The 15,444-nt window shown below is 40.5% G+C and overlaps 1 protein-coding gene across 8 annotated transcripts in view; it reads right to left on the minus strand.

Annotated features, from left to right (window-relative positions):
* Positions 1-15,444, minus strand: part of Grik1 (glutamate ionotropic receptor kainate type subunit 1) — a 400,463-nt gene that overhangs the window by 98,343 nt on the left and 286,676 nt on the right. For all 8 annotated transcript variants that reach the window (XM_087575986.1, NM_001111114.1, NM_017241.2 and 5 more), the window contains 1 exon segment: positions 6,744-6,887. In XM_087575986.1, coding sequence (XP_087432112.1) covers positions 6,744-6,887 — 144 coding nt within the window.

Below are 15,444 nucleotides of genomic sequence, written 5' to 3' on the forward strand. Positions count from 1 at the left end.
AGGTGCATATACAAACTTGTGAGAACATTTACAAGACATGTACAAATTCAAGCTACAATGCTCCCATCCCAGCATGGGGAGGGGAATTGGACACACAGTGCCACATAAGCCATGGCCCTATTGGCAATTAATAGCTGTTGGGAGAGGGACATTGTGCGTGTGCGTGTGCGTGTGCGTGTGCGTGTGTTTGAGAATTTTGCCATTGGCAGGTAAACCATGCTCAAATTGATGCCCAATACCCAAGGATATCCCAAGGCATCACACACTAGAATTGATAGGTTTTAAAATAAAGTTGGGAGTGTAGGGAAGGAAGAGTTGTTCTGGAAGGAGGCAAATATGACTAAAATACAGTGTGTGAAATTCTCAAAGAATAAATGACATAAATGTTTATAAAGTACTTTTGGAGAATAGTGGAAAATTCTCAGTAGAGGAGATCAGAGGAGCAGAACCAGGAAAACACTGGAACAGGCATCAGACCTCACCCTGTCTTGGGAAAGGAAATGAGCTGAAGATTTGGATAATAAGTCTTTGCAAATTGAAGCTGTTCACATGTACAAGACTCAATAAGGTGGAGGTAAACTGACTTTGAGAGTAGTGGTTATTGAGCTTGGGTTTGGTGGGAGTGGCCACAACATTGGATGATTGTCACTGGCAATGGACATGCTAATGGATATATATCAAGAAAGGTCTAAGGTCAGGCCTGAGAACCCAGAGACTGTTGAATACCATGGATGTTCCTTGGGTACCAAACAGCAATGATAAGTGGTTATTTTAGGGGCAACTTTGAGTCAGTCATCATAAAACTTATCTCACCTCCTAGTTTGCTAAGAAGCTAAGATACACATGAAAGAATAATTAGGATGAACAAAAATAAGGTCTAGATTATTTTGGGAGAGAAGAGAATACAAAAGCAGGTGAGAAGATGGGACCTAAATTTAGTGAATGGGAAACTGAGAGTGCTCTGGGCAGCAAAGGAAAAGTAACATGCAGAGCAGAGACGATGGCTCTGTGGGTCTTGCACAGCCATGATCTCCTAAGTTTGGATCCGCAGAATCCAGAGGGAGAGTTGTGAATGGTAGCATGCATCTGTGACCTCAGTACTAGGAAGGGTGGAGTAAGATCATTGACTTGTTTGCAGCAAGTAAATGGAGTCTTCAAGTTTCTGGTTAAGTGATACCCTGCCTCCCAAAACTCAAGGTGGGGAGTGATTGAGGAAGGTACAATAGTCAGACACTACAGATATGCATACTTGGTAATAACACATATGTACAACACACACACACACACACACATACACACGCGCGCGCGCGCGCACACACACACACACACACACACACACACACACACACACACAAGATCAGATATGAATGAGGAAGTGAGCAAGAAGCCAGAAAGGGTGCGAGAGGCAGGACTATTTAGTAGAGCAAAGAGGTGTCCAGTTGTGTTAGGCGACTTTAAATACGAAACCCATGGTCTATGGTCTTTATAAAGTCCTCCCAGTGAACTTGGCAGACTCTTCAACCCTCTCTGACTTTTCCTTTCCATATTTCTGATGGGTGTTTGCCTGTCTGGCCATTGATCAGATTCTTCAGAGATAACTATTTAGGCACAGTGATGATAGCTATGACTGTGTCTCTTTGAAATTCACTTAGTCCACATGCGAAGAGTAGTGAGAGGGTGGCCTTTAGTCGTTGGTAGACACTCTTATGAAAAGGCTCATATGAAGTCTTGACACTCTTATGAACAGACTAGTCTCCATTTAGTCTTTCACTGTGCTGCCATGTGAGGATACAGCTAGGGACACCCTCAATATGCATCAGATATCAATGACACTGCGTTCTGGACTCCAGAACTATTAAGAGTGCACATTTTTACTCTTTAAAAAGTGTCCACTCTCAGGTATTTTGTTATAGCACCACACACCAAAACAGTTATGTACAAAAGATACATATACATGGTTGTGAAAGTTATTCTCTGTCAAGATTTCTTATTAAGGAAAAGACTAAAAAATATATCCCTTTGATGGTATGTCTCCTAAACATAAGTGAGTTGGAGGGAAATGATTAAGGTCAGCATTGATAAAGTGCAACTGAGATGTTGATGCTTCAAAGTGAGAGAGCAGACAGATGCAGTTTTTCAGTAGGTACAAAACAAGAACTGTGAAAGGACACGTTTCAAAAAAGGAGAACTTTGACTGACTTTACAGACCAGACCCAATGCTATCAGAATTATATGTGGGGCAGCTCATCTTGATAAGCAAAAGCAAAATTAAGTGACAGCAGGACAAAAGTATGGCAGAGTTCACCTTTCTCTAGAGTTTCTCTCTCTCTCTCTCTCTCTCTCTCTCTCTCTCTCTCTCTCTCTCTCTCTCTCTGTGTGTGTGTGTGTGTGTGTGTGTGTGTGTGTGTGTGTGTGTTGTATGTGCATGTATGTCTGGGCACTCTGATTTCTTTCTGCAATGTCTTACCCATATTTATACATACAAGTGCCATGCCATCCTAGATTCTAATAATAATGAAGATGGCACCACAGACAAGGACACAGTGCTTACAGTATGGTGGACAATGTCCTGGTTGACTGACAGCTGCTTCACTGATGTACATTTCACCCTTTATGAAGCAGCAACTACATAGCAGGTTTGGCTAGGCCTTTTGATCCAATATGCGTGTATTCCACATGAATACACGGAGTGTTTTTATACACATGTAAGAGAAGAGAGTAAGAAACCTTAAGCGAAATGACTAAGTTTATACAGAGAGAGCAAACCGCAGTTAACCTCAGATTTCTGTTCCCCGTTCTGGAACTAAATATGTTGATAGATTTATAATCCCCGCCCCACTGCCACTCCTGGTATGAGAGTCACCAACGCTGGCTGACATGTCTGGTCCCTGCTTTGCCTTCACTTCGTCTGCAGGTTGCAAGTGTTTTCCAGCTCCTTCTATCCTTCATCTATAACTGGATTTACTCGAGTACTTGTTCTGTCCAAAAGCCAATGACTTGAGATCGGAAAAATGCTCATCTTGGAACATAAATATGACAGTATAATTAGAGTTGGAAGGAAGATGCGGGGTCAGCATCAGAAGACAGGAGCCGCTGCCTGCACGAGACATAAGTCACGACCCTGACAAATATGACACTCCAACCAGAGGCCAAGCGATTGAGCATGACTACATGTCATGCTTAGGGAGACATCAGAGGTTCAACAAGGGCTGGTGACACTGGCGGAGATGAGAGATGCCACTGGGCTTTGGAAACAAGGTCACCAAAGAGCCTATAAATCCTGCTGAATGGCACGGCATTTATGCTGTGAGACTGGACAGCTTCAGATGAAGCCTGGTAATTCTCAGCCAGGTAGAATTTATATGAGTCGATGGTTGAAACCATGGCTCCTACCTCTTGTGACAACCATTGTGATACCATCCTATCTCTTGTGACAACATGCTAATAATGTATGGAACAGGGGCTTGGAATATAGCTCGTTGGCAGAACACTTGTCCAGCATTAGTGAGACCCTTTGTTTGATACCCAGAACCACAAAAATATTACTGTCCTGGTTAGTTTTTATTGCCAACTCGACACAATCGAGAATCACCTGGGGGGAGGGAGTCTCAACTGAGAGATTGTTCAGATGATGGGTGGTCATGTCTGTGGGGAATTCTCTTCATTGTTGGTTGATATGGAAAGGCACAGCCTATTGTAGGTGGTGTTACCATCGGCAGGTGGTCCTGAGTTAAGCATGAACCAGAAAGCTAGTAAGCTGTGCTCTTCACTGGCTTCTGCTTCAGTTCCTGCCACCTGTTTCCTGCTTAATTTTCTTCCCTGAATTCACTCAGCGATATACTGTTATTTGGAAATATAAATGAAATAAAACTGTTCCACACACCAAGTTGGTTTTGTTCAGTGTTTTATCACAGCAACAGAAGAGCAAACCAATTCAGTTATTTCACAAGAGTTCTAGTAACTTCTGTTAAGTGGAAAATGGTCATCTCCTAATATATGTTTGTTTAGCAAATCTCTGGTCAGACAGACTCTGTCATGTACAGCATCACGTTCCAAATGGTCATTGCTTCTGCTCTTTTTACTGTCGGCCCCCATGGTGGTTAGTTTAAGATGCTCATTTTAATTTCCTTACTCGGAATGCTGCACATGTGTCAGGGATTACTGCGCTCACAGCCACTTCTGCCCAGGAGCTTGACCTCCTGTGACTAGCTTGGTCTTCGCCCCAGAAATCTAGGGTGCTGAGTCGTCATTATTCCCCACTCTGCACGTGGAAATCCCTTGGCTCCAGGAAAAGACCTGGGGATGTTTTATGACTGAGGACCTTATTTCCTATCTTATAATGGAAATTGACATTGGCAAAATTTGACTGTGCTGTCAGCCAAAGAAACACTCATAATTTTTCTCTTGTTTTAGGATCTGTTGATCACAAAATTCCCTCCTTGCTGGTTTTCCTGGGACATCAGTCTTCATTTCCTGTTCTACCACCCTGCCACCTTCCCTGACAAAGGTAGCATGTGTGTCTTAGGGTTTTATTGCTGTTAACAGACTCCATGACCAATGCAAGTTTTATAAAGGACAGCATTTAATTGGGGCTGGCTTACAGGTTCAGAGGTTCAGTCCATTGTCATCAAGGCAGGAACATGGCAGCATCCAGGCAAGCATGGTGCAGGAGAAGCTAAGAGTTCTACCTCTTCACCCAAAGGAAGCCAGGAAAAGATTGGGCATCCCCAGGCAGCTAGGAGGAGTGTCTCCAAGCCCACCCCCACAGTGACACACTTTCTCCAACAAGGCCACACCTTCTAATAGTGCCACTCCCTGGGATGAGTATATGCAAACTATCACAACATGCCACAGTGATTCAGGAGCCAATGTGTATGGGAAAGATCTGACAGATGTTCTGAGTCTCCCTTGATAGCCTTCCTTTCACTCCCAACCGTGGATTCTGAGAGCGGGATAAAAACAGAAAATGTATTCTTGATGTCCCAGTGGTCCTTTCTCTTGGACTCATTATTTCTTTAAACATATCTAAATGATGCTTGGCAACTTCACCTTCTCATGCAGGTTAAGTAGAAGCAAAAAGTTGTTTGGGTTGCTCTGAGTGTTTGATCTCTGACTTTCTTAAGGGAGTCTGCTTCTCCTTTCATTGCTTTGAGATAAAAGGGAACCAGGTGTTTTCTTGTTAAAGATCAAGACAATCAGGATGGCAATTCAGGACATGACTTTGATCACTGCAGGGGGAAGAGACGGCCATGTGACAGTTTTCTATTAGCCACAGTATGTCATTTTTATGTAGCTGTCAGAGAGGGCATTTCATTTCATGCCTATTTGTGATTTCTTTGTTGTTTTGCCAGTTTTAAATCCTGGCACCATCCTCAGTAAACCGAACGAGGCAATTGTAAGTGTGTATTTTCATGCTAAGGAAAGCCAATATTTCAAATGCTTACTGGACCCCCTCACTATTCACAAGCAGTAATTTTACTCAGTTTCTGTACAGTGATGCTGAGAAAATAGACGGTCTATTCCCATTTCACAGATGTAAATTCCAGACACAGGAAGGTTAAGTGTCTAATCCTTGTTCAATTGCTCATAAACATTAGCAGAGCTGGGGTTTATATCTAGGCAGCCATAGGGGACAGACAAGGGAAGAAGAGCTGAACTTAAGGAAAACTCTTCCCCCGTCTTAAAAAGTGCAGGGTTTGCATCTGAAAATGTATGTCTTGCTCAGCGCCAAAACCTGTCCTCCCTTGGTAGTTGGAGTCTTATTTCTAACATGTAGCCTCTCTCTGGTCCTTACCTTTACGAACTGGGGTCGGCTGTGAGTGGTTGCTGAGTGAACTGCAGGAGAGGTGCTCTATGGGTGCTGAGGAGACCAGCAGACATCTAGCCCAAAACTGGTAGCTTCCCTCAGGGTACACTCAGCCTTCTCCCTTTGTAATCTGCCCCTTTAAATGCTTCTCAATTAGAGGTTTGCCTCACTCTGACTTTCTCCAGGATGTGTAGGGAAGAGGATACTCCTCATGGGAGAATAAGCCTCTGCATCCTATGGAGAATATTTTAGAGCATGTCACAGGGTATTGTGCATACTCAGTCAGATTTTCAGCTCCCAAGATCCTTTCTTTTAAAAAATATGTGCATGGTGGTCTCAAAGATAATCCAAAGGTACACATATTTTAAGAGTCTTGGGATTCTCACGGGTCTTGGCAAGGAACTTTAAATTGCACCAGAGAACAAGATAAGGCAGAGATAGCTTTTAATACCTGAATATTAGTAATGAACAGTCTCTTCCTAAATATCCTACACTCTTAAAGAACATGTAGGACGCTGAGTAAGTTTTAAATAGAACCACACTTTTTTCTTTCATTAACAAAGCCATAAAGATGTCCATTGTTTAGTACTAAGAAACGCAAGCCGTGGGAGGCCACAAAGACCAAGAGCTCATGATGTGAGAACTAACATCCCTTATGAAGCCAATATGTCTAAATTCCAATGTGTAGACAGCATAGCATAATTGGATCGTGGCTGGAATGACAGATAGTAGTATTGTGGTTCAGCTTGTTTGAATATTGCAGCATCATATTGGAAAGTACGGGATAGATCCTCTAGGCTGAGTTCTGACATTGAGATCTGAGAATACTGGTTGACACTGACTGCTCGTCCATTAGCATCACCATGCTACCAGAAATGCATCAAAGAGACAAATTGAATGGTGCTAAGCAAATAGGCTAAGAGGAATCTCCACTTGCCTCTTTGATGAGGTTCATAAATCTGGGTCCAAGGCGCCATGGCTTATGTCGATGGCACTGCAGGGAGCTGACGGTCAGCTGAGAGGCACGGTGGGACGCAATGGCTACCATGTACACAGCATCGTACATCAGCGCTGCTTCAGTCTGTGGAGAAAAAGACGTGCACCATGCCATCAGTTCCATTTTCATTAGTTCCCTCTACCCACCTACCGGACATTCCTTCCTTGCTGTTGATCTGATCCTCAAGAGCTTCCGATCTTTAGCTAAACAGGGTTCAGTCATCAACAGCTAGTATTCTACAAAAGAAAACTTTATATTCCAGAGTAAGTTGGAATCTGACCTTTGTTGCTGAGTTCGTAAAAACAAAGTAAAACTCAGATAGACTACAGATGATCGTATTTCAGTACATATTTTAGGACTGTTTTTTATGTCAAGCTCAGTGTTGAGGACAAACGTACTAAGACTCATTTCAGTAATAGTCTCTCAGCATCTTCCTCCTTTTTTCCTTCTTCTTTCCTGTTTTCTTTTTTCCTTTTCTTCTGTCTCCCTTTGTATTTTACAGAGAACAAATTCTTGCTAGTAAAGCCAATCGGTTCTTTTATTATTAACAATGCTTGTGTTGGTTGCGTACCTTGGCCAGAGTTGAGGAGGGAAGTTAGGAGTCATGATATGAAAGTCAGTGGCAATCTCAGGATTGTACCTCAGGCAATCTGAGGTACAGACCCATGGACCAGAATAAGCCAGCACTTTGCCTCTTTGAGTTACCATGAAATAGGCTGAAATTAGTTACTTCTCTTTGGGAATAGTTCTCTTTGGCTTCTTTTCCTCATGAAATTCTTCTCACTTTCCAAATTTTATATAATACTCGTAGCATTTTGTCAAGTATACTGCCCTGCGGTTTGGGGGATAAAAATCTCGTAATACCCTCACATTTTACTGGAGGGCTTTCTTTGTAACTTCAAATATATTAGCTCATTTGAAATTCTCAGTAATTCTCCAAAGTAAGCAGATAAAGCTACTTACTATGTGTAAAACTGACCTCAGGCAACATATTGATTTATAGAGGCACATATGTATATGGCTGGAAAATTGACAGAGTTAAACCTAAAATCCAGGTTCTAGCAGAAAAAAAATGTATGTGGTTTTCTGCGTTTAGTTGACTCTGTCACTATTTGAGGTTAATTATGTCAGGATGGAGCTGTAAAGAGCTCTGAGTGGTAAATGCCATGTCTTTCATCTCATCAGTGTTGAAGAAAAAAAAAACAACTCTATTTTGAACCCATATTATTCTGTAAAGTGTCAATGACATGTCAATTTATTTCTAATACTTGTCACTTAATTAAAACAATAAGGGTGTCTTGAAAGCAGAAACTATTCAACCTTTGGTACCTAAGTGCAGTCTATGCTACAGGAACATAATTTAATAAACATTCACAGCATGAGTTATTATTGATTCAAACCTTAAAACACACTTTGACAAGACCTCTATGTTATCTTGACTTAATATAAATAATTTTACTTATGTTCTTGACACAGAAGAGTGAGGTTGATGATGATGGCAGTTTTGGTTGGTTGAGCTTTCACAACTTATTTTGATTGACTGAAGGTCGATATAATCTATTTTATCAGTGACATAGCCAAGTCTATCTGCTAATCTCTTACATGGACAGACGTTAGCCCCCTGCTTGCCTCAGTCTAGCACCCATGATTTCCACCATTCCGATAACCTTATTTGATTTTCTCTGGAGAAAGTGAACTATTGACAGGTGGACTTGGTAAAATAGAATCTGTAGTAAGGGTGGACATTTACTGAGTAATAGTTACACATCTGTCCCTGTTCAGAGTCCTTGAGAAACAAGAACCCATTTCATCGCCATTCTTCTTTGTAGAAAGAAAATCAAGATATTAAATGGGATCTATAAACTAATAGTGAGAAAGCCAACATTTGGATACTTAAGTTGGTGGTACAATCTGTGGTCCCATCCTGTCCAATTATTTAATGATAGAAAAGTAGCTTGATAGAAGCTAAAAACAGTTTGACAGTATGATACATGCCAGTACCACAAGCATATCAGTTATGCATTATATGTCATTCAATTGTGAAATATTTAAAAATTAGCTTATTCATTTTTTGAGATTTTCATACATATATGCGATGTATTTTGATCATCTATGCATTCCCATTAACCCCTATAGATTCATCCAGACCTTCTTATCTCCCTGTCCCAATTTCATAAGTGTTTATTTCTTTTTTATAACCCACTGAGTCTGATTACTGATTTTACATGGTGTAGAGCCATACATTGGAGAACAGATAGCCTATAGTAGACCACACACTGAAGAAAACTGATTTTCTCCCATTAGTTTTCATGGAGTGTCAATAGCCCTCATAAACCCATTTGTGGTGGAAGACAATTGGCTTGATCTTGTGTAAGTATTATTCAGGGACCTACAGTCACTGTGAACTCATGTGTATGATCACCTATTGTCCTGGCTGGTTTTGTGTGCCAACTTGACACAAACTGGAGTCATCACAGAGAAAGAAGCCTCCCTTGAGGAAATGCCTCTATGAGATCCAGCAGTAAGACCTCAATTAGTAATCAAGGGTGAGAGGGCTCATTTTGGGTGGTGCCATCCCTGGGCTGTTAGTCCTGGGTTCTATAAGAAAGCAAGCTGAGCAAGCCAGGGGAAGCAAGCCAGTAAGCAGCATTCCTCCATGGCCTCTGCATCAGCTCCAGCCTCCAGGCCCCTTTCCTGTGTGAGTTCCAGTCCTGACTTCCTTTGGTGATGAACAACAGTGTAGAAGTGTAAGCTGAATAAACCCTTTCCTCCCCAACTCGCTTCTTGGTTATAATGTTTTGTGCAGGAATAGAAATCCTGACTGAGACGCCCATTCTTAGGCAGAAGGCATTCTTACACTTTAGTCTTTCCCATTGCTGGTTCTTATATGTATCTTGAAAAAAATAGGTGATGTAAAATTTCTCAATGCCCCCAAGAAAATCTTTTCATAACAATATTCACATATGGAAAGCTGCTTTCCCATAAGAAATGCATAATGTTTTGGCTAGTGGAACAAATTTCAGTAACTCAGTGGATTTGTGGGTGTTCAAGTCCTGTGCATTCAAAAGGAAATACTGGCTAACGACTGGTTTGTGAGAAAATATGTCGGACTATATTTTCTGGAGTCTAGGACCATGCATGCAATGCTTATGCTAAAAATATGGATGTGGTAAACGTTGCCTTTTGTTGTTCTGAGGTACTAGGCTATGCTTCATCAATTTGAGGTGTGGAAGTGCTGGGGACGAAGGTCAGTTATGTGGGGGCTCCGTGCTTATATGGTTTACTCCTCATAATACTCCTGCACACCAGTGCTTGTGTGGGTTTCCTGGTTGACGACACTTCACAGGTAGAGTCACACATGATTGCTGGGAGTCAAGCACTTCCGGGAGTGTCAGTGGTACAATACACCTTTAAAAGCGCAGGCCTATCAGGGCTCTGCCCTGTGTGAAGTCTTCCTTTGTTGATTTTACTTTCTATTCATTTTTTTCCTGTAATAATCTGTCACTGTAAATAGAGCATTTATTTTGAGTTCAGGGTTCTTTGTGCAAATAACAAAGCATAAGGACATGGTGGTGACTGCCAATGCAAAGCAATGAGATGCCCCAACACCTCAGAGACAAGGAAAATTGGCATATTGTATCCCTGATTGGGATACCGGGAAGAAAACTTGTTTTTGGAGAGCAAATGGGCAAGAGGCATCGGTTTCTCATTAGTCTTTGCCATTGGACAGGGTCATAGGTAAGGTAAGGCTTGGCGAAATTGTTAATGGAAATTCTACCGAAGGTGCAAACCTGTGGGAGCCATGCTGCTAGAAGGCCCCAAGCGGTTGAGAAGGCATTGCTCATTTGCACTGTCAATGAGCTGGCAGCAGGTAGAATGCCCTATCAGTGAGTGGAATTTGGAAGTGGATTTGGGAAGACGGCAAAAAAACCAGTTCAAGCAGACTAAAAATTCTGTTGGTTGGGAAGAAATTCTGGCAGGTTCACTGAAGGTTTGACAGAGCAGTTGCTATAATTCGAACTTCAATGAATATTTGCTAGCTTTAAATAGAGACCAGGAGAAGCGGAGGAAAGAGGATTATAAGTGGACCATGTAAATACCATGGAAAAAGCCTTCAGTCATACTAGGTCAAAAAAATGTCAGATAAGGAATCACCTTGAGCAGCTTATTCTCGTGAATAAAAAAGCACGTAAATAAATAATACAGTTAATTCTGTGCTAGTTTCTCGAGGAAACAAACTTGCGATGTGTTAACACTTCAGTTGATGAAACACTTTATAATCGCATAGTGTGCTTTTTTTAATCAGTGGTTCAGAATGAGGTTGGCTACAGCTTTGAACGTCAGAATGTTCTTTCTTCCTTTATTGACTAAAACCAGCAAATGTTATCAATAAAAATCACTTCTGTACCCTAGAAGCATCGTTATGTTATCTAATGTGTCTAGCGAACAACACTGTGTTGGTGTTGTACAGGTTTACAGACCAGCAAGTGGACTTGGAGAGGTTACTTTCTCTGGAAACATAGCCAGGACCTAAATTCTGGTCTCCATTATCAAGAAAAACACTGCCTTTTCTTTTCTTTTTTTTTTTTCTTTTTTCCAGAGCTGGGGACTAAACCCAGGGCCTTACGCTTGCTAGGCAAGTGCTCTACCATTGAGCTAAATCCCCAACCCCAACACTGCCTTTTGTAATCATCTAGTTGTCTGTTATCTTTTATCTTACGGGTCTTTGATGAAGACTCAAGGTGGCTATTCAAAGATGTCTTTCCTGTGGACCGTAATTACAGAACTATTAGATGTAGGAGAGCAGGTCGAAGCTCCTGACTTTGCCTCCTACTATGAGCACTTTGTGAGCTGGGAAGGAGAATGGCAGACCTGGCTGGCTCTGTAGTTTCTGTCTCCTTGTCACTACTGAATCATATTCTGTGGTGTTTGAGAGGTAAGTGTTCTTCATAGATTTGGGTATTTGAATATTTGGTCCATAGCTGGTGGCAATGTTTGGTAAGGAGTGCCTCCTTGCTAGAGGAAGTACATCCCCAGAGAAAAGCTTTGAGAATTCAGTCTTGTCCCACATCCAGTCCACTCTCTTTGCTTGGTGTTTGTATTTGAAGTTGTGCTCTCCCATCTTCCTGCTCCAGCAGTCTGCTGCCGTACCTCCCCCACCATCACTGACTATCCCTCTAACATTGTAAGCACCAATAAACTCTTTCCTTCTTCAGTTGTCCTTGGTTATATTCATTTATCACAGCATCAGAAATAACTAACACACATCATCAGAGTCTACAATCAGGAAATAAAATAATTTTGAATATGGGCTATTTCACCTCCCCAAAATGCTAGGGAAAATATAAAAGCAAAAACAAAAACAAAAACAAAATCCCCAAAACCCAATAAACAGACAAACAATGAAAGAAAGACATTTTATAAAGCCATTCTAGACTTAATTAACACTCAGTTGAAAAAAATACTTAAAAAAAAACTTCAGATTTTTTTAATAGTGCATTTCACTGTTTTGACCTAAGATAAACAAGTCTTGTTAACTCAATTCTTAAAATAGGGTTTTAAAAATTAAATCTGTTTTTAAATCTAGATTCAACTAAGTTGAACTTGGGTATGACTGATTTCTGTATTTTCAGATATAGATGTGTTTTGCCATATATAGTGGTTTTCTTTGAGGATGTTTTAATGTAAAAAAATTCAAAAAACAGGTTTAAAAATTATAAAATGTAGGCAAGTCAAAACATATTTTTCACATTATATTATTTTTTGATTTTTTATATGCTTATATCTATAACTTATAAAAGTGTGTGACACATATAAGAAAACGCCTGTAGTTGATACAGTCCCTGGGTCTGGGAGAATATCAGGATGATATATATGAGTTCAATTCTATTATACCAATGGAATTGCTTATAATCACCTACTGTTCTAGTTACTTTTCTGTTGAAAAGTCAATTTATTTGCAGTCCAGGTTACAGGCCATTATCTTGGGGAAGTCAATGCAAAAACAATAAGGATCACATCCACCAATCAAGAGCAGAGAGAGAATAAATACGTGAATCATTGTCTTCTTCCTTGCTTATTCAGGGGTCTTCTTATTTCACTTTGGCATAGCATCTCTGCATAGAGAATGGTGCTGCCCACAGTGGCCTGGGTTTTCCTACATCAATAAAGAGTCAAAAAATTCCCTATGTACATACCATCCACCCACTTGAGCTAGTAATTCCTCTGTAAGTGTCTCTTCCCAGGTGACTCTAGGTTGTGTCAAGTTGACAGTTAAAACTAATTAGTGCTCTTACTATAGTAATGTCATTAATAGTGGTAGTTTATAAAATAAAAAAATCCTTCATTACTTGAGAAGTACTTCTGTCTTCATTAATAAGGCATGCTTCTTGCTTGTCAGAACTTTGGCTTTTCAGAGAGATATTTCAGGGCTATATAAATATTCTTCATTTGAACAATTGTTTTGGCAGAATCTTAATTAAATTTTGTCTTCTGCATGCATTATTTTACTAATTGATACTTCTTAAAATTTTTTGTACCTTTCCTTTTCTAATGCTGGGGATAGAGCATATTAGAGAAGTAGAAAGCATCTCTATCTAAATGTTTGTATTCTTGTAGAGAAAGATATCAATCTATAAAATCAAAACATAGTGTAAGAGGTACACAGGTTAGATGGAAATGTGAAACAGGTATGGATGAAGAGAATAACGGAGGAAACTATCACAATAGAAGCCAGTTCACAGAAGGCCTTGCTAGTGAACTTTAAGTAGCCTGGGCAGTAGTGGATGCAGGAGTCTAGGGCCAAGTACTTGGCAGAGAAGAATAAGTAAACAGTAGGATCTAATACACATAGCCATTGGATTTAATCTTTGGGATAGTGAAGGAGACATTTCGATTGAGGTAGTTTAAAATTAGAGAGTATTTAGTACTGGACCTGGAACTGGGGTCATGGTATGCTCCCTTTGACTTCAAGTGGGTCACTGAACATCCTTGTACATGTCCCTTTATCTCCCCATCACTTAGTCTCTAAATCTCTAAATTATCTGTATTCAGGTAAAGCAGAAAAAGAGACGTTCCATGTCTTCAGATTCTTCGGATAAATATTGGTTGAAAGTACGCCCCCCAAATTAAATCTGAAAATTAACCTCAAAATCCACATGGCTGTTTTGTCCCCCTGGAGTAGGTGCCATGTTTTACCACCATTGTTTACTCGTATGCCATGTCCTGGCATAGTTATTGCAGCTGCTTTTACAGTATTCTGTGAAATATCATCTTCTGGTATTATAGTTCCTCACCTTTCTTTTCATCAAAAAATATTTTATGAGTTGTGTGTGTGTGTGTGTGTGTGTGTGTGTGTGTGTGTGTGTGTGTATACAGTATACATATAGAGGAAGGAGGATGACCAACTGTGTTTGTTCTTACTCCTTACCCTGCTTGAGACAGTTCCCCTTTTTTGTTGTTTGCTACTATGAACTCCAGGAAAGCTAGCCCAGGAATCTCTCAGAATTCTATTCCTTTCCCCTCCCAATTCACTATAGGAGAACTCAGATTACAGATGCATGCTACTGCCCACGGCTTTATGTAAGTTCTGGGGATTCAAACTTGGTTCTTCATACATGTATGCAGAGGATTACCACTAAGTTATCTCTCTAACCATAACTATTAATACTACTACTACTAATTATTATTATAAGCATGTCTGAAACATCTCGGTCAGGATGGTTATGTGTAGACAGAACATGATACACGACACCTTGTTTTCACCAGCTCCCAGATTTACCATTCTTTCTGCTCATTGGGTAGTCATTCGCCCTGGAGACTGACAGCAATACCAGGGAGTAGCATTATCTTGTGCCACCAAAAAAATCTGGGAAAATATCATGGCTATATTTTTTTATGTTTTGTGGTTTTCATCTTTTTTGATATGTACAAATTATTCTGTCAGTTCCATAAATGTGAACACACTCATATTTTTGTTTTTGGTAAATTGAGCCGTTCTTGAGGTGGATAAACCTATGACCTGTGTAAAAACAGCATCCAGCTCTCACTGCCTATTGATACACACCGCGCACCTATAAGACTTATTGGAGAGTCAGATCATCCTGCATTGGAAATCTTACTGGAATGGGGAAAGACACTCCCCTCCCGTTCCTGATAGGATTTCTCTGGCCGTACTCTACTAGTTTTCATTCAAAGCACTGCTTCAAACCACCTGAGGCTCGTTTGTATTGCCACGCTTTCCAACATCATCATTTCCCTGTGTGTTTTAAGAGTTATTTCAGGCTTGCAAAATAGTCAGGCACTCTGAACATGGAACCATCCAGAAACACTTAATTCATTCATTTATTTCCTTCATTTGTTCTTCACAGGAAAAAAAGAAGAAGGAAGCCCGAAGTTCATTTTTCAGTGAGATGATACCTTTCAGTTGTCAGGAAATTGCATCTTAAAAGTGAGAGTGTTTCTCTGGATGATGGGAACAGAGGGTGAAATATTACACCAATTTAAAAGGCTATTACCTGCTTGAATTCCCAATATCTTTCCCCTCACTAGTACTGTTCTTACATGGAAAGCAAGGTGGGTTTTTTAAAAAATATTATTATTCCTTTCTATTTTCTTCATCACCCAGGGAGCCTCATTAGCG

This window comes from Rattus norvegicus, chromosome 11 (assembly GCF_021556685.1).
Source record: "Rattus norvegicus strain SHRSP/BbbUtx chromosome 11, alternate assembly SHRSP_T2T, whole genome shotgun sequence".
NCBI classification, from domain to species: domain Eukaryota; kingdom Metazoa; phylum Chordata; class Mammalia; order Rodentia; family Muridae; genus Rattus; species Rattus norvegicus.